Source organism: Chroicocephalus ridibundus, chromosome 4 (genome assembly GCF_963924245.1).
Source record: "Chroicocephalus ridibundus chromosome 4, bChrRid1.1, whole genome shotgun sequence".
Classification (NCBI taxonomy): domain Eukaryota; kingdom Metazoa; phylum Chordata; class Aves; order Charadriiformes; family Laridae; genus Chroicocephalus; species Chroicocephalus ridibundus.
The window spans coordinates 84,588,173-84,608,179 of NC_086287.1; the positions used below are offsets into that span (position 1 = coordinate 84,588,173).

Below are 20,007 nucleotides of genomic sequence, written 5' to 3' on the forward strand. Positions count from 1 at the left end.
CTCTTCCTCCCCTCTCCTCCCATAAAAATGAGGAGAGAGACACATGTTAATGACAGTTTGCTGAAATGTGCGCTCCCTGCTGATTTGACATTGGGCAGAAAAAGTGTCTACAGAATCAATTTTTAATAAGTGTAAACAACTAAATTATGAATGACAAAAAATATCACTGAACAGTTAAATATTAATCATGTAATTACTTAAATTAATACTTTCAGTGCAATGTTGTGATAGAGAGTTTTACTTACGCGGTGTTGCAGGGCTGGCTGGGTGCGCGGGGGGACGGGACCCCAGCAGCCCCCGGCGGCGGGGCTCGGGAGCGGAGGGCTCTGCTGGGTGAGCCACAATACTGGGTGCTCCTCTTGGATGGAGCCTCTGGAACCAGATTGATTACGAAAGAACTTCAGTTTCCTCTTCAAAAAGAGAGCTGTCAAGAAAATGGCTAAACTGGCCTCAAACCAGAAGGCAACCCCTCCTCACCCCAGAAACTGCCCCAAAGTGCCGTTAACCCCCCAGCAGCGGGGTGTGATGTGCAGAGCCATGGCTGGGCCCAGTGATGGTCTCGGGAAGAGGGAGGGTGCTGCAGAGGGAGCTGGGGTGCAGAAAGCCCTGGCTGCTTACAAGATGGAGCTGGGTGAGTTTCTGAAAGCGGCGGTGTGCCACGGGGCTGGGGGCTGGAGTTACCGCCCTGCAGGACCCTGCCAGGGCCCCACCTCCACAGGGCTGCGGGGACCCTGCGTGGTGGAAACTTGGTGGCAAGTGTTGGGGGGGTGCGGGTATCAGCAGCCGTCTGTAGGTGCTTGCACACAGCTTCCTCCCCTGCCCAAGAAGCTAAGAAAAGAATTTACTGGCGCTCTTGTCCTTGTGGGTTGGCTGGCTGCGTTGTTTGTTTTTAATCTAATAAAAGGAGATCTTAATATCATAGTAAAATCGGTACAAAGCTAGAAACTTGCCCCTTGGCGTTTTGGCGAAACATTATTGAAAATGTAAAAGCCTTTAGCAGAAACAACAGAAGCACAAAGAAATTGTAGAAATAGGATCAACAGGTTGCGTTCTGGATGTTGGGAAAAGCAGGGAAGAGCATCCAGCCGGGGCTCAAGGTGCCAGCGAGAGCCACTAAGCTGGAGGCCGGACACCAGCCCCATGGTGGCTCTGCTCCACAGGGATACGGTGCGGCAGTGGCTGGGAGCAGGAGCCCTGCGGGGGCCAGGGTGGGCAGCACTGCAGGCGGTGGCCGGGTGGCTGGGGACAGTACATTGCCGGGAGGGCAGGAGCAACGGAGGAGGAGAAACGTGCACTGGGGAGAAGGTGGTGTGAACATAGCGGGACCTGGCCAGGGAGGCGGAGGTAACTGGAAAGGCACACTTGCCGTCCTTAGGCTTGCAACTGCTTGGGTTGATCTGGGCTCAGACTGCTCCCTGAATGGAAATTAAATCCTGGACAGAAATTTTAAGAGTGATTTTAAATTGGAAAGTGAAGCATCTGTTGCAAAAGGTGGGAACGCTGAAGAAGCGTTCATTGCTCAGACTCACCCATCGCTGTGAGATCCAAGTGTGGCTCTTTTGCCCCCATCTCTGTTTTCCAGTGCCTTCCACCTCTTCACAAACATCACGGAAGCACCATTCCCATGTGCCATGAGCAAGTGGCTCCTGAAAACGCCATTACCCAACTTGTCCAGCAGTACAGTACTGGGCACCATGACTGCTCATAAAGCCCACCATTTTTGGTGTGACTTCTGCCCAGTCTGAGAGCTGCAGCGACACAGCTTTAACTCTCGTCTCATGGTGGGGTGCTGGAGGGAGCAGCTTCCTGAGGCCACCAGCCGGACTCATACCTAATTTCTGATTGAACATCAACAAGTTCGCACAGTGAAAACCATTCCCATCCCCTTGGACTTGCTGACTTGCTAGCTCTCTGACAGCCTGCGTATTTTTCTTCCATGCTTCTGCGTGCTGCATTTTGTTCTGGCCACCCAAGACCCATCCACTGAGCACATCGGGTCCCGGTGGGGCTTGTGGAGCTGCCCCTGGTCACCATGCTCTTTTTCCATTGGCTTCACACACGACGAGTCACCCCGTCAGGCGAATTTTCCTTTGGAAGCTGCCATTTGAGTTCCCTTTGTGCTCTCGCAGCGTTGCATGTTCTGATGGCCTTTCTACAGGTACGGTTTACGGTGGTGAGAAGGGAGAGGCAGGAACACTTTCCGCACGCAGCGTTACAACATGCTGCAGTGAAGTTGGTTCTTGGAACATAGCAGCCCCCTAAAACGTCAAATAAATCCTTAAACTATTCATCACTCTGTTTTTGGGGTGGCAGTTAAGTCTTTCAACACTCCGCAAGTTTCTTTCCCCAGCAGTAATTTCGCTGGTGAAGAAATACAGCTCAGGGCACTCCACAAAGGCCTCAAAATTCATGTTTTGTTTTCATTACCAAAAAAATGCTTCACTACATTAAAGAGCGGCCCATTAAAATTTTGTACCCTGTCTTCCCTGCGCCCTGTCGTTGTTGGCAGACCTTCCCCCATACGCGCGGCAGAGCCCAACAGCAGCCGTCGCCTTGCATTCGCAGAGAAAGGGCAGCAGAGGGGAGGAGGTTTACGCCACAGCCCAGATTGTTTCGGTGTAAAATCCCAGACGTTTCAATAGCCACGCTGATTCACTCGATAAATGCACCCCACTGAACCTTAAGCTGCTCTATCGGTGTTCCCTCTGCTTTCGGTCTAACCCAGCACAGCACACCGGCTCACGTGCATGTCTAAGGAAGCAAATTAACTGTCTGGTTCCTGGAATAAAATTTGACATGGGTACAAAGCAATACATTTAACCGTCTCGGGCAAATAGCCCTAAAATAACAACATAAAAGAAAATAATGAATTACTGGAGGCTTACCGAACCTTAGGATTGTACAAATTAAATGCTGCAGCGTGAACCGGATGGTGCTTTCCGATACCGTTGAAAAGCTAGAGGTTGAAGAAAAGCAGTAAACTTGCCATAATTAGGGTTTCGGGGAGCATTTGGTTATTCTTGTAAGTAAATCCGGCTAGTGAATGCTGACACGGACACAAGAGCAGGCAGTAAAACCTGGAGCTCGCTTAAGAGGGCAGAAAGGTTTTCAGCTGAATTCAGTGGGGGCTTGCTAAGTCCAGTTTTATTTAATATCTCCACAGTTAATTTAGAAATAAACGGCACGTTAATTGAATCCGCAACTACATTAGCAAGTCAGAAGATCAGGCCGAGGTGCAGCCGTGGGGAGCGGATCTGGCCGCGATGGCTGAACCCCCCACCCCACGCAAGCGCCGCGGGGCCGGGAGCGGGGAGCCATCCTGCCCATCCCGCCGCCGTCCCCCCGCTCCCCAGACAGAAGGCTCAGGGCGGGGATGCTGGAAGGAGGGAGGCCGCGAGGCTGCGGCATTGGCCAGCAGTGCTGGCTGTGGCCTTTGGCGGGGTTTGGTAAGCTTTGGGGAAAGCCCTGCCCTGGTCACAGCGAGGGACACTGGGGAAATGCGGAGCCCAGGCGAAGGGACGGCTCGGCAGTGAAATCCAGCAGGCTGTGGGATAGTCTCTCTGGGAAATGGAGGAGTCCTCACTGGCAGGGTTATTTAAGACTCGACTTTGAAACACGAGACACTCTGCAGTTGGGAACAATGCTGCACTGTCAGAGAGATGGACTCAATTACTTAATAGGTCGTTGCTGTCTGTCTCCTGCGATTTTCCTTTCAAGAACATATATTCAGCTGGGTTATTTCTCATGGGAAGACAAAGCGTTGTGAGAGAAGCCAGGCGTTCGGAGGGGAGAGGCGGGAGGAACAGCAGCCAGGCAGATGCCTGGTTTGCTTTCTGCAGAGCGTGCTCCTCAGCACATGGAGAAAGCTGGAGTCGTGTGGCTGATGTGGGATTTTGGTCCAGTAACCTGCTGATCCCCAAGTCTCATAGGTTTCTCTTCCTTTTCTTTGCTCACGGAAGATTTGCCACGTTGCTTTCTTCTGCCAGACTATGATCCCCAGGACTACTGGTGGTGGGACTGTGGTCCCGCAGGCAGCGCTGCAGATGCTCCATAGGCCATTGGTTGCTGGTTAGACAAAAATTCAGCCTTGGTTTGCCACTTACCCAGCACTGACAGGTCCATACAGCTCATCTTGATGTATGGGCAGCCTCTCCTCTGGCATGGGAAGGCTTTGGTGGCATTTGATTAGAATGACAGCCAAGCGTGAGGAAAAACTTGCGGCCAGGAACCCACCTCCAAGTAATGGTTCGGGTCTTCGCCAGCAGGACAGGGTGCACGGGGGTGTGTAACGGAGCCGGTGACACGTGTACACACCAAAATTACTCTGCCAGCCGCAGGGTGAGCGTTTCATAGGCACTTTCCTAGTTGGGTCACGGGCCTAATTCTGTCCCTGCTGGTGTGCGTGCCTGCGCTGCATGTGCACACGAGTGTCGTGAGCGTGCAAGCGCACACACGTGTCTAAGCCATCTACCTTTGCACACCTGTTTGCCACCAAATTAAGAGACTGCGTTACCTTACGCACATCAAAGTGATGCACCTAAATCGGCTGGATGTTCTTAAGCCCTGAGGGTGTGATGAGATTTTGTCTCTTTTGCCCATTTCTTTTTCTTTTCTTTTTTTTCAGAATAAGTCGTCTGTTTAATGGCACAGAGCCTATTGTCTTGGACAGTTTAAAACAACATTATTTCATTGATCGAGATGGTGAAATTTTCAGATATATATTAAGCTTCTTAAGGACATCTAAGCTACTGCTCCCAGATGACTTTAAGGTAAGGAAAGCTATAGTCTGCAATCCATTTTTTCCTCCCATTCTGTCATTTGTTTCGGTGCAGGTTGGTTTGTGCGCTTGGCCTAAACACACTTAACTAAACGTTGCTGTTTATTGTTGGGGTTTTTAGCACTTGTGTATTACACCAGGGATGCTATTATTTAATAAATGGACCAATGGTTGTCATGGATACCATAAAAAGTTAAACGACGAAGCTTACGGCTAAATCAGTTTTTCTAAACTAATTGTATTTTCTCACATTTTTAGCTTATTTATCAGGGTATAACAACAATTAAGAAGCAGCATCAGCATTTAGCACTTACCAGGGTTTAGTGCTCAGAATCTGAAAGAAATGTTTTAAATTTGATACTTAGAGGACTTAAAATGTATACATCTTTTTCTGGTTGGTATAAAAAAGAAACACCCTTAAACAAGCCCATGAGGATTTGTTTTAGGTATAACCGATGCAGATGCTTTGATTTCAGGAAGTAATCTTTTAGACAATTTAGGAATGTCAAAACATTCTTGGGAGATGGAATTTACTGAGGGCTTTTTAAGGAGCAATACATGTTTTCTATGAAATAATGGCGCTGGTTGTTGCTTTGCAAATCCTGATTGTTTAAAGGCTCTCCTCCTAGCCTTGTTTATTTGGCTTTGCACTTACGAAACTTGCAACATTGTCATCCTTATGTATGAAAATTAGAAGACAAAAGTGTCCAAACTGTGCATGACAAGATTCAACAAAAGCACTAACTCCAAGATGAAATGATGAATAAATGGGGATGGCAACGGGGATCTGCTCAGAGTTAGAGGACGCGGAGTGTTGGAGCGTGGAGAGGAGAGTTCCCGTGCCGTGCAGCGAGATCTCACTTGGCGTGTCGGACTAGGTGGGCAAGATAATTTGGCCAGTCAGTACTGAGTCAGCCCAGATTTGTGGTTGCCGTGGTGGCGTTAGCTTTGGAGTACAGCTGTCCTCATGCTGCAAACCGCTCCTCAGCCATTCTTGCCCGAGTTACGAGTATTTGACCTCGGCACGGGAGGTTTGCAGCTAATGCTGAGCAGACGCACTGTGCATCGGGAGCACACATCCAGTCGCAAAGCAGGGAGAAGTTCTGGCATTCATGGGTGGTTTTGGAGCTCCAGCCCAGGTCTCCAGCCCTGAGCACTGGTCTTTCTGGTGAGCAGTGAGCAGGTCGGGGAGCCTGGCCTGCGGGTCAGGGTGCCATGAAGCACGGCGAGACCAGAGCACTAAGGGGTGGATGCAAGAAAAGCTTTTTACAGAGCAATGAGAGAGAGCGCACGGATAGGAGTGAATCACAGAATGGTGGGGGTGGGGGTTGGAAGGGACCTCTGGAGACAATCTAGTCCAACCCCTTGGACAGGAACACACCCAGGTGGGTTTGGAACATCTCCAGAGCAGCAGACTCCATAGCCTCTCCGGGCAGCCTGTGCCAGGGCTCTGGCAACCTCAAAGTAAAGAAGTTTTTCCTCCTGAAGCTAAAGACCAGACCAGCTCTGTGGACTGTAAGATGATGGATCAAGTAAAAGGGGGGTGGCTGGTAAGGTGAAATGCCAGAGCGATGCTTTAGCGGCAGTGTTTTGGACGATCTGGTGGGACAAGAAGACGTGAGAAGCAAGGGTAGAAGAGATGCAGTTCGAGCCGATCGCGTCCTCGACCGGCATCCAGATTTCAGAGGTGCTGTGGAACAGAACCAGCAGGATTTGGTAAGAGCCTGGAGGTGAGAGTGCCGGTGGATGCCAAGGACTTGTCTGCGCAGCAAGCCGCTGGCAGGGCTGGGAGAGACTCGGAGAGCCGGCGCTGTGCCCGGGCTCAGTCCGTTGTTCCAGACCATCTCTTTGCATAGGGTTAACTGTATTTTATTTAGTTCCTCCCTGGGAGAGCTTTAGAGCAAACCCCAGGCTAATGAGGGCTCAAGAACAAAGCGAAGTATTGCTAGGTAGGGAGTAACTAAATAAAAATGCATAGAAGAATGCGCTGCAAAGCTATATTAAAACTGCATTGTAAACGGATTTGACTTCACAGAAATCGTGTAATTTTACCAGCATGATTAAAGTGACAGAAGACAATAATCAAAGGCAGCAAATGGAATCACTCGGTGTTTCTAAATGCAAAACTCTATTTAAGGTATAAAACCTGACAGGTTTTCCAGTGAGACTTGCATTAAATGTTCTTTATGTCAAACAAAGCATTATCAAGTGTTTTGAATATTTATTAGGTTTTACCCCTTAATTTAATCAAGCAGTTTATTAGCCTCAAGGTTTAGCCAAGTTGCTTTTCAACTTGAATTGCTGCTCAGATGGTTATTTTGGAAAGTTTGGAATGTTAGTACCGCACCAGCATTATTGTGTTTGCTATTTAAGTGTTGTTTTCAGACTAAGTTAACACCGAAATGCAGAGAAAGTGGGGTACGTGTTCCTAGGCTAGTGATTCTTTATTATCAAGTCTGACTGGTGTGTTTACAGTGAATATTAATTACACTTCCAGCTACTAATAAGACAGAACTTGAAAGTGTTTAGTACCTGACAGGTCTCCCTGCTGAAAGCAATGCTCTAATAGTTCATATAATTTCCCTGGGTTTGGGGGATTTTAAGCCACATGAAGTATGCTGAGAAATTATGGTGAGTTGTTTGGCAGGGCTCTCCGTCGCAGCCAGCCCCTGCTGAGCGAGGCGATGGCGAGCAGCCCGGCGCGGCGTACAGCCTTCCAGCTCCCTCGCCCTGCACCGCTTCCGAGTCCCGCGTGTGGGACACGACACCTCGAGCCACAAACGTCCTCGAGCAGAGCGTGGAGCCGGCACCCCCGGGTCTGCCACGCTGCTGGGGAGCTGCCCCTCCTCTGCAGCCCAGATATTCTCTGCCTTCATCCCCCCGCCACCATCAGAGGCGTTTCCCCAGGACAGCTGTGACCAGCATCTGTCCCCTTCACTGCCAGTGCATAACTTCATGCAAAACCAGGACCCACTGTGCTGCTGCTTTGAGGCTCACTCCCTGCTCAGAGATCCTCAAACAAAAATAGACATGGGCAACGTGTACGTTATTACTCCATCTTAAGGAGGGGAGGAGCACAAATGCACAGGACATCTCAGTTTTATATCAATTACAGAACTCACCTGTAGCACTGGAACCGCAAGGCTGGCGTGCTAATTTATTAATATCATCTTAAAATGAGTGCGTCTAATTTTAAGTGCTTTCTAACTGACCTTAGCAAACAGCGCAGTTGTCCTAGAAGTGAGCAACTGTCTCTGGTAGCCAGGTGTCGGATCTTCACAGCACTAAAATACAAGAGAAACATTGAGTCAGGATGACAGTTTGTTGTTTCATGTAAACAATAACGAGTGAAAAATGGGCAGAATGAGCCATTTCAGCCTGTTCAGGAGTCACCATTAGGTAGAACAATAGAGGACCTCTGTAGTACTGAGAGATCAGCAGCGTTCGGGGGAGCCGGTTGTGAGGGGGAGCGGGTTGTGAGGGCTGTGGTGGGCTGTCCCTGGCGGTGGTGAGCAGAGCTGTACTGACCCGCTGGCACCGACATCCCACCAGCGGCACAGCTGCCTCTCACTCACACCTCCCACCCCTGCCCCGGGAACTCGCCCTTCTCAGAGGTGACCGCAGAACTGAGCCAACCTGAAATCCACCCGAAAAAAAGCTTTTCTCCCCAGTCATGAGCAGAAAATTATTTTGTGAAAGGCAAAAAGCTGCGTCTTTGAAAGATCTGTTTACCTTTCCCAAGAGATCTAAATGTTGCCCAGAAGTGGTGGCTGGAGAAAGGCTGCCTGCATCCCGGCTGGCTGCTCCCTTTGCCGGGTGCCCGGACGGAACTTCCCCGCGAGCTCCTACAGCAGCCAGGAGAAGTTGAAGGCTCATGGTAGCTCATCAAGGCTTTTTGTGCTACTTTACAGCAAAATTAGCAACTGGACTGTCCATCCCCCCCTTTCAGTCTCCCTTTCAGGGTGCAGTATGTGCATTTCTCAGCGTACGCCCGGGACAGCTGCTGTACCACGCTGCTGGGAGGCTGTTCCAAGGGAGCAGGGTGCCCTTTGCCACCGCGCTAGGCAGCTACCACCCCGCTGCGGCTCCTCTGCCTGTTCAGCGCAGGTGCCTCTTGGATAGGCCTAGGAAGATTCATATCTGCCTCTGCCTTTGGTAACTTAACAAAACGAGCAGCACAGAAGTGTTTTCGTGCAGCCCCTGTGGCACCTCCCTGGTGAGGTCCCTCCTGAGTCAAATTCTTCTACTTGACGTTTCATGTTAAACTTTTGCAAATCATCAGGGTAGGATGTTACATCTGCAGTGCAAGGGTGAAAATGTCTGTGTCAGTATTACCTGGGCATCCTGAGCATCCTGTGTAGACACTCCAGAGCTGGGCATCGCTTCCAGTCGGGTCGCAGCCACGCAGTACTCGGAACGGTGTATGAAACCTGAACGAGAAGATTGTGCACTTAGCAGTGTGTCGAGTCCATTGCCCTGCCCAGGCATGGGCTTGAGAGAACTGCACCCCCACGCCGCGAGCCATTCGTTCTTTGGTCCTGATTTTGCAAAATCCTCTTCCCTCCCTAAAGACGTTGTCAAATTCCGGAGCAGTGCCCAGGCCCCTCGGAGCAGAAGCACCAGGTTTCTCATCGCAGGAGCCAGAGCAGGCTGGGTGCGGGGCAGGCTGTGCCAGAGGCGGCTGCTCTGGGGTGGCGTGCAGTCATGGAAGGGGTCCCTTCCCAGCGCTGTCACTGGTGGACAGCCATGAGTTTTCCCTTGCCATTCCTAGCAGAAGATGCTTTTTTATCCCCTCTACTTGTTACAGTGTAAAACCTCCCTTTATTGCCACTGCCTGATAACAGGCAGGTGCCCAGGCTCCCGAACGCCGCACGTGCGTGTTGCCTCTTTGCACAGAACATGTCAGATTCCCAGCTGCTCTTACAAACCCCTTCCCCCAGGTGCAAAACCCTTTCCAGCATATTTGTGCTCAGCCCCAGTGTGGAATGGACATGGAGATGAGCGCCTTCTTTTAAAAACTAACCCAGGCACCTTGGCTTAACCCAGGCTATTTACCACTGGGTGCATCCCGCTGCGCGCGCGATGCTCCAGTACAGCTCTGGTGTCCACGTGGCCATCTGAAGCATGGCTATACTGTTCTGGGAACAGTGGTGGAAGAGCTCTTTCATCTGAAAACCGGTTGTCTTATCACAAAATGATACCAGAATACAAAACGTATCTTGTTTATTTAGGACAAAGGATGGCTAGCAGGAGTCGCTGCGTTGGGTGCAGTGGGCTAAAGCTGGCTGTGGGGCAGGTAGAGGTGGTGCCATCCTGGTTTTGTTCTCTTAATGGCATTACTGGTTTGGCCCGGGGGTGCTGGACCATTGAACTCCTGTGCTTCAGGACACTGTCAGCCGAGTCCAAAGCCCAGTGAAATTAGTCAAAAGGACTCTTACTGTAATGGGCTTTGCATCCAGCCTCAGGAGCACTGCACCTCTCTCTACTTTCAGAATGAAGGACGGGTTTTTGTATGGCTGTACCATCTCTTCTGGGTTTTACTGTTGAGTTTTCTTAGCGTGTATTCAATTGATTGACCTTACAAATAATACGTTATTTTGTACTGACCAGGAACACAGATATTCTAAAACTGGTTTTTCAGGACCTATTGAAAACAGCGGGAGACTTTCCATCGCCTTCAGTAGGTGCTGGATGCTCCTGTTCCCTCTACCATATTTCTCTACATTTTTCCTTAGCATTCCGTGTCTTCCTGTGCTCAGAGAGAGGTACGCGGCACCGGTAGGTGCCAGTTAACGTTTGATATCCCCCCGCACACACCTCCGTGATAACCGCAGTTCAGCGGTACACGCTCCAGTTGAGCGGTGCGCTGCGTAGCTCTGGTGTACCGCACGAGGAAGATTTCAGAGAGTTTGGGGCAGGAGTTGTTTTCTAATTTAGGCCACTAACCCCCGTAGGTCTAAACCAGTCCCAGGCTCAGTAACCGGGGAGCTTCACCGGTGGACAGAAAAAAGCAGTTATGGTTCAGCAGATGCTGATTTTGGGGAAGGGGTGGAAAAATACCTTCCATCAGGGGATGAGGCTTCTTCTTTAATCTTCCTGTTGTTTTTCATCTTCCGTCTCCTTTCGGTGAGTGTACTTGTTGCCCTTATTTCTTCCCACTTGCTCTTATCACTCTTTTCTCTCTTTCTGGGTTCCTTTTTTCCTCCTTTAGCGGTGCGCATATTGTCCCAGCCTTAACAGACATCAAAGAGATGTAAAGGATCGGATGTCCCTTTTGTAAGTGATAACCTTGCCGTGTCACTGTGAATATTCATGCGTCTCCAGGCTGTAGGCAGCCCTGGGGTGAAGGAGCACCTCTCCAGTACCGGCGCTGGGTCTGTGGTGCCAAATTCCAACACAGCTAACTGATTTGGTTCAATGATATCCTGCAGCAGCAGATTTTACAGGTTGATTCCAAGCCGCTATGAAGAGTCGCACCTTTTTGTGCTGCATGTTCATTGGCCTGATTCCCCTCTTCCCCGAGTCCTGGGGCAGCAGCACCGCTGTTATTTTTCATGTAATTTTGGTGCCCATTTCTTGATTACTTTTTGTCATGCCCTTCTTTCCAGCCATGCCCTTCTTTCCAGCCTGAATGGTTCCGGTCATTTCACTCTTGTGATTTTTCATTTCATGTCGTTGCGGTGGTGGAGAACTGGCCTTTATGTCCAGGTGTTGGCCCACAGCACACCCCACAGCAGTCACGTAGCGTGCCTGCGGTGCGGCGTTTCCATCTGTAGACAGGCGTAAGAGCCAGGAACACAAACGGCAGGTCTCCGGAGAGGGGAGCTGGTGCCGTGCTCTCGTTGCTCCTCTTCCCTTCCGGAGGCTGAAGGAGGTGGTGGGGCCGGTGTCAGCGGGGCGTCCCTGGGTGCTTCCCCCTCTCCTGTCTTGGTCTGGTGGGCACTGCTGCCTCCCAGCTCTGGCGAGGTCTCACCCCCTTCGCCTCAACATACTCTCATGCATTTAAGCTGAGGTGGGAAGATCTGTAGGAAATCAGATGTGAAGTTATTAATGGGGATGTTCAGAAGAATCTCAATCAATGAACTGGGAATTGGATCAAATTGGAATTTCGGTTGCCCAAAGCCCAGGTGAGGTGATGGGCAAAGGGCTGGGAAGAACTGTTTCTTTGACGTTGTTGGAGCGCACATCTGAGCTCCCAGCCAGCGGGGTGGTCACTACCTCCGTATAATTTACCAGGCTCCAAAGTACACTTTAAATACATGAATAATCATGAAACCCAGGGAGCAGTTGAGCTGCTGCAGCCGAATTTCAGAGTCAGCAGAGAGGGGCGAGAAGTGAAGCTGAACCGACATCTCTGTCTCCTAACATGTGCGAGAGGTGACAGCGAAACCCGAGATCTCCCGGTGTAAGATCAGGAGTGAGTATCTGAGGCCAAGAGTGAAGATTAGGGCTCAGGACATCTTCTCTTACCTCAGCAGGCTTTGCTTATTGCAACCAGCTATTTTGATTTCTTAATCCAAAAGTAAAGCCTTCTGGCATTGAGCTTGTGGGATAATAAATGAAAGAATAATTCAGTGCAATGGGAACTTCACGGTCAGCTCAAAGAGATTCAGCCCTAACACAGTGCGGTTTTCTGTGTAGGTGTAAGACGAAGACAAAGTATGTGGATACCTGTTGCCTTTGCACTCTTGCTGACAATACATAAGCCTAAGTAGGTCAAACAGGAACAATGCTCATTTTTAAAAGAGAACTATAAGCATTTCTAGTTTCTCCCTCCCTTTTTTTTTTTCTTTTCCCAGGACTTTAATCTTTTATATGAAGAAGCAAAGTATTACCAGCTGCAGCCAATGATTAAGGAACTTGAGCGATGGAAACAAGAGAAAGAACAAAGGAAACATTTCCAGCCTTGTGACTGCTTGGTCGTAAGAGTGACTCCGGATCTGGGGGAAAGAATCGCACTGAGCGGGGAGAAAGCTTTAATAGAAGAGATCTTCCCGGAGACCGGGGACGTCATGTGCAACTCCGTAAACGCCGGCTGGAACCAGGACCCTACCCACGTTATTAGGTTTCCTTTGAACGGATACTGCCGGTTGAATTCAGTGCAGGTAATGGCCTTTTGGTGCTGGCTCATCTGTTTGCTGGGGTGTTTTTTTATTATTTCTTGTTCAATTATATGCAAATTATTTGCTTCTGCCCAATTACCTTCAGTGCTTATACTGCAAGGAGACATTTTCTGCCTGGTGAGATCACAGTCTTTCAGGTTTTTCTAAGTCTAAGCAGAAAAATAGATTTAGATTTTGTGTATGTTAGTGCCATGCTGGTCTCATAATGGTGTTATACTGATAAATGCTAATTTTTTCATCAATGTATAGCCTGCAGCAGGTTTTTTTTCCTCCAAAGTGCCCCCAGGAAGAAAGAGAGAGTTCCAAAAACTACAAAAAAAAATCTCCACACCATTTTATAGAAAATGCAACAATGTGTAAATGCATAATTTATGTCTCACTCATAATTAAATGATGGTGCCTGCGGGATGGACTTAAAAAAATTGATCTCTGCACTTTTTTTTTTTTCAAAAGGATGTTCTATAAAAATTGCCCAGAGTATTTTAAACAAAATGTATTTCATTTTATGCTCAGAGTTTTGACATTAGGTTTAAAATTAAACATATGAAACAAAAGAAGATAACTGGACAGATAGGTGGATGGCAGCGGAAATAAATATGTGGCTTGTGTTTAGGCAGCAGCCTTATGGGCAAGAAATGCCATTTCACCAGGGATCACCGCCACCGCGGCCGAGCTTCGGTGTTGTGGCTGTCCTTGGGCTGCGCAGGAGGAACGGCGGTGATGATGCTGTTAACTTGTGCCTTAATTAACAAGGGCAAAACACAGCTCTTGGTTTTCGCATGTACGCCTGCACGACGTGCTGCAGAGAATACTTGTGTTGTGGGAAGTGGAATCAACCTATAGGGGAATATTTCCGAAGTTACCGACCCTGCAGGCGGGTTGTGGCTGCAGACACGGACTGGGCTGTGGGAAAGGCCTTAGTGGTCCTGAGGAACTTCCCCGTGGGCAAACACCCGGGGAAGAGCTGGCCCAGGGGAGGGGCTGGCCAGAGGGGCTGGGGGGAGGCGTAAGGGCAAGGGAGGGCGAGAACCTGCAGCCTGGGCTCACCCCTGTTGTTATTACACAGCCAGCCGAGGCGCCCTCCATCTCCCACGTTGCCAGCCGAGAGCATTTTTGGGAGACCGGGAGTTATCAGGATACGCAAAGGTGGATGGAGTCATTTTACCAGCCCGCGTTTGGCACTGACACCTCCCTCCGTGGGGCAGCCTTCCCTCGTGCCCTCCGCACTGACGCACGCTTTTGTCTGAAACCGTTCTAAACCCAGTGATTTTTGGTTCAGGGCTCTCGAGTGTTTTATTTGGTTGAGCTTTAAGAGTCCAATGCCTGTAGTTAATTTTGCGCAGCCCTTCGCAGTTTCGCGTTTGGCAGGGTTTAGAGCGGGCTGTCCCGCCGACAGAAGGCTGGAGGGAGGGGGCTGGGAGCTCTGGGGACACCCCCGAATTCCTGGCTGTGCTGGGGGAGACGGCAGCAGCTGGGGTTCAGCTCAGGTAAGTGGACGGGGATGTGTCTTCGTGTCTCAGCCACGCCGTCCGGGCCATACGGTTAGATGCACGCAAGAAATCAGAATAACCACAACCATAACAGGTCCCTGCGAGCCCCTGACGGGCTCAGCACCGCAAGCGGCCACCCGAAGCACCGGGCGCCCACACGGCTCAGCGCTTGGCCCTGGTTTATGCCAGGTGGCCTCCTGGTAGGAAACGTGTGCTCGTAGTAAAAGCTGAATGCTAATTTTTGTCACTATTTGAATGCGTTTTGAATTCGGTCAAAATTCAGAGAGAATCAAAGAGTCTCTTCACAAGTTCACGTTGTGAAAAGAAATTTCTGTCAAAGAGTCCACAGTCTAAGTAATACTATTAAATTACATCATTTTACTAAATTACATCATTTTACTATATAATTAATAGAAAGTGTTTTCAAACACTTTCTGGAAAATGATGCGTTTCTGAGACCAAAGGCTGATGAAATCAGCGCTAATTATCATGGGCTCTGCTGGACTCGGGGCAGCACGTAGGTGCTGCCCTTCCCCTCCCCAGGAGTTTTTGGCAAAACAGCATTAAGGCAGAAGCTGGGAGTACAGTGAAGCAAATGCACAGACTTAAGGGAGATGGGTTAGAAGGGGCAATGGCTGGAAGAGCAGAACTATTTCCAAGGAATCTCAGAGAGTGACACGGTAAGTCTGCCTGCCGTTTGCCGAGATACATCACTTCTGTCTCCTCCTGACCTCCTGAATGTGTTAGTGGCACCACCGCAGTATTTATAAATTCCTTGGATGTTTGGAAAATATTTTCATGGAATGTTTTGTGTCAAGAACTGTGCATGTAAACCAAAGAACATCAAGACTGAGTAGGTAGCGGCAGCCAAAAAATACAGTAGCTCTTAATTCAACGCCCATTTGTAATTACATATAGGTGTAGAGTTTTAAGACCGATGCTGTTTTTTCAGCTCCTCGCAAGAGGTTCTGGTGAGATACATGAGCTTACCTTAGAGAAAATTCTGTGATGCTCGTATATGTTGAACATTGAATCTTCATAATTAAGACTGTATTTGTTTGTATTCTGCAAGATTTAAATGAAATGCAGTAAGTGAAAGTATCATGTTTCTATTTGGAAAACCTTCCAACAAAATCTAGAGTCTGTATCTTGATGTGCTCAGAATACTGCAAGAGAGAGTATATTAAATCCTAGCACAAATCCTCTATTTAATATTGTGTGTCTGTCTCCCCGTACGTAGGAGAATCACAGCTGATACTCATTTACTTTTTGGCATATTCTCTTTGGAGATTTACAGGAGAGTAGCTCTGATTTGATTCAGAGACGCTTACTGGTTTCCCTCTGCCTGCATCTTACCTTCAGAAAAAGTAACGTGCACGGAGGCAAATTCACTAAATGGCATTTAAATCTGTTCATGTTCGACGTGCCGCTGAGCCTCGTGCACCGGCGCGTACAAACCAGCGCTCAGCACCCACGGGAGCAGCCTTTAGGAGCCTTTCTCCCCCGACCTGAGCTCAACCTCATCCACGTTACACCCAAAACTCTACAATATTTAAACATTCTCTGCGTTGTTTACGGGATTCGGCCTGTTTTGTTTCTTGCTGAGAAAATTGATGATACTGAGGTTTTTAACACTAGATTATAGCCTGCAGTCTAGTCCTTCGAGCGCGTAGGCAGCAAAAACGAATCGCTTTGTTCTGTGTGCGGTGCTCTAAGGTGTAACGTCTGCCCGCACGGTGTGTTTGCAGAGAGCTGGCGCGGTAGAGAGGAGTCCTCTGTTAACACGCAGCCTTCCATAGCTTTGGACCGAGGCAAGCCAAGGGCACCCCCGTGCTTGGTTTCGTCTTGCCAGCAGATTGATTTTTAAAAGTTTTTAGCAAGGATTTTGAAGTCACGTCTCCCTCTGAAATCTTACCTGTCAATCCTCCGTTTCGCTCTCCGGTTCAATGGAAGAAGTCTCCTTTCCTGTAGCTGGGTGGCCTCTCACCTTCATCTCGCCAGGTCTAGGAACAGGGACGCACAAAACAGTCAAACTACCCCCCAGCCCGTGAAAGAGCAGTCGGAGGATGCCTTACTCCTCCTGCCCTCTCAAACTCCTGCCCCCGTCTCTGAGCAGGACGAAGCGTTAGTGTCTGCAGCCCGTTTCTGTCCTGCAAGCTGCCTACAGCCCAGACAAATGTGAGACTTGTAAAACTTTCCCCTCTCTCTGTTTTAAAATACATTTTGAGAACCCACTCCCTCCCACCACCCTTTTAATCCCTCTGGGTTCATTTTTCTTCCATACACTGGAGGGCTTTTTCAGTCCTTCAGTTCTACCACTTTCTTAGTCTACAAAAGCCAGGGCAGAAGTCAGTGAGATTTGGCAGATGGGACTTTCCCGAGAACATGAGTCCCTGTGTCCCAGGGCCAGGCACAGCTCCTCGGGCAGCTGTTTTCCAGCAGCTTCGGCATGGCGTGGGCAACGCTGTGCCAGAGCAGCTCCTCTCCTTCCCCGGTCCCTGCAGCCGGGGCAGCAAGTACAGAGTTTCGGTTCCCACTGAAACCCACGCCATGGGCTAACCCGCGGGTGGGCACCACGGGCTGCCTCCAAGGAGGGATCCCGCGGGTGAAAACCAGCTGATGCTGCCACGGTTTGCACCGCGCCACGATACCACCCTGGGGACAGTTGTCCTTTCGAAATCAGCCATCCTCAATCAAGGCTCCAAACTGATGTTTCTGGAGAAAGCAAAGCCAACGTTCAGTCAGAAAGAAATGGCGCGCTAAAAAACGCACTGTGGCTTCACGTGGGACTGTGTGCGAGGGCAGAGGGCTGGTGCACGATCTGTAGCGTGGGCCGCTTGGGCCTTGAAACGTATGACTTGTAAGTACTACTGCAGTACTTAATCTACTGCTGAAGTGCTTCACAGGCCTAGTAAACACACACAAAAAAGCAAATTATTTCTATAACATAAACCTGTGAGAGCATGAGTTGACTCTGTCTGCAGGTGGGTATATTGCTCAGACACTCCTCTAGGTTGAGTGAAGTTTTTGAGCAGCTTAGTCCCTGTTGTCATGGGTGGCAGCCATCCGTCCCACAAGGATGCTGGTGATACCAAGTTCATCGGGGTTAGTAAATCCTCAGGTTGGCTTCCAGCGCCCTGGGCCCACGTGCCGGAGCGGTGGGAGCGGTGCCTTGGGCGAGACTGGGAGACCAGTGCAGGCTGCTCCCCTTGGTGGCCTTTGTCAGTGGAGAAGGACGCAGGAGCTGTTTTTCCAGGCTGCTGCCCCGGCCTCAGGGGAGCCGCCAGTGCAGGGAGGGAGCGCAGCATCTCCTCCGGTGGATCTTGCGGTGCCGTTCTGCCCAGGGTGGGTCTGGATCCGCTCTCACCTAACGCCGAGAAAAGTCTGCGTGCGCCCTGCTCTGCTGGGAAACCGTATATCAACACGCTCAGCCATGTGAAAACACGGCCCCTATCACATTGCCAAGATCAGTATATCCTAGGGTAATGTGCTGTGTGACAGCCTCAGAAATTAAAGTTGCCTCTGGCTTCTCGAAATTCATGCATCTAAATTGTACCAACTTTTCTTTAGAAGGAGAAAATACATATTTGGGCAATACAAATTAACCTCTTTCTTGGGCCAGAACGTTTCCTTATTGTCCCCGTCTTGGCTGTGCATCCCGGCCCTGCCGTGCTTTGCTAAACGCATCGCTCCCTTCCGGCAGGGGAGAATCACGGCTGCATTTTCCTGAAGATCTGGTGGAAGCGTCACTCCGACTCCTGATGCATTCTCATCTGCCAAGGAAGAGCTGAGAAATGTTCTCAGCCCCTTTCTGTAGAACTGTTCACGTTACTAATGAATAACGGACACTTTTTATTACGACTTAAGCCCAGTGTTGCTTTCTGTAAGCAGTAAGAGACAGCATCAATATCACTGCAGCCCAGTATTTTACTATATAATGTACTAAGCTGCTCTGCAGAGTGCTTATTTGTTTGATTAATTTTTGTTTTCTACAGAGGTTTGCTGAGAGCGAGACTTTAATCACAGTGTAGTCATTTAAGAATAAGTTATAGAATTATAGCTGAATAATATTCATTCAACGAGGACTCGAAAGACTAAATCCATCATTTCGATCCCGAATGCTTTTATCACTAAAATGTGCTAAATATTAATCTGATTCTTTTTTTTCCCCCCACATTGCAGGTGCTCGAAAGATTATTTCAGAAGGGATTTAACGTGGCAGCTTCGTGCGGCGGTGGGGTGGATTCCTCTCAGTTCAGCGAATACGTGCTGTGTCGCGAGGACAGACGACCACAACCTACCCCAACAATCAGAATAAAACAGGAGCCCCTGGACTAGACCCCCCCGTACTCCTTTGTAACCGTAGAAGTGTTTAATAGTCCCTTATGTGAAACACTAAGGATTTGCAAAACAGTATTAGCAAACAGATTTTGACTTTATGTTGCCGATTAGTGGTACTCTGAAACTACCTGTCATATAGCCAGCCATGAAATGCATTTGAAAAACCAGTTGTGCGTTTTTCACGATGAAATTCCCGAGCGCGCTCAGCGCTCCGGCCCCGCTGGGAACGTCCTGTGGGCCCAACCGCCGCCGTGGTGAGAAAGGCAACGCCCCGTAAACCCCCGACCCTCCATCGGACTCTGCAGAAAGACCAATTAAAGCAATTTGACGAGATCAGCAGGAGAAACAGTTCCGACGGCCGCTCCAGCGGTCCCTGATGCTGCGACGCGTGGAAGTGGGCGCCTCCGAGAGGAAGATGGAGCACTAAAAACTGCACTGAGCGTCTTCCCCGACTGCCGCTCTCCTTCATATCAGCTGTGCTTTACACCTCCGTACACGACGTCACACTGCCGTGATCGTACTCCCTCATGCTAGCAAATGGCTTATTTTTATACAGCGTTTCCAACTGAAATCTCTCTCTGTGGACAGAATCCAGAATCAGAAAAGGACCGATTTCTAGTCAACTGGTGCTCAGTACTAAAAAAACCCCCCACAAACCGAACAAAAAAGGGACAAAAAAATTAGACAAGGCCGATTTTGGCAATATTTGCAAAAGTAGGGATCTGGAAGCACAAAGTGAAATGCCATCCACCATCCCACGAGGGTCACGCACCAAACGCGGAGCTGTAGTTCTCTCAAAGCCAGTCTTGTTTTGACGCGGAAACTGTTAAGTTTTGCATCCTCAAGGAAGCGTGGTTCTGCCACGCAAGCTCTGCCACCCCTCGTCACTCGCGTACTACCCATGTTACAAGCCCACATTTAGGAAGAAGCATTAAGAATTTCGGGCAAGCCCACTCTTTATGGGTCTGGGATTTTCACAAAAAGATGTTAAAGCCCTCCAGTGCCATTGTCCGACGAAAGCAAGCCACCTTTTGTTTAGATTGTTTTTCCTCTCTTATTTTAAACTCTGATTAAAATACCGATTCTGTAGCTGCCCTCTCTCTATCTGTGTAACGTTTCTCTTTCCCGACGCCCGCTGTCCGCAGGCGGCTCCTGCTCCTCGGCGGAGCAGCACGGCCCTGGCTCGCAGGGCGCCCTAACTCAGGAGACGGCACCGCCTCTGCAGGTGCAAGGTTATAAATAGCGTTCTGCTAAATCCTGCTTTAGCATGATTGGG

General features: G+C 49.4%; 1 protein-coding gene across 4 annotated transcripts in view; it reads left to right on the forward strand.

The window, feature by feature from the left end:
* KCTD15 (potassium channel tetramerization domain containing 15) overlaps positions 1 to 19,343 on the forward strand; it is a 43,185-nt gene extending 23,842 nt beyond the window's left edge. For all 4 annotated transcript variants that reach the window (XM_063334591.1, XM_063334589.1, XM_063334592.1 and 1 more), the window contains exons 3-5: positions 4,625 to 4,769; positions 12,577 to 12,882; positions 18,573 to 19,343. In XM_063334591.1, coding sequence (XP_063190661.1) covers positions 4,625 to 4,769; positions 12,577 to 12,882; positions 18,573 to 18,728 — 607 coding nt within the window. In that variant the 3' untranslated portion in view covers positions 18,729 to 19,343. The remainder of the gene's footprint in view (positions 1 to 4,624; positions 4,770 to 12,576; positions 12,883 to 18,572) is intronic.
* The last annotated feature ends 664 nt before the right edge of the window (positions 19,344 to 20,007 follow it).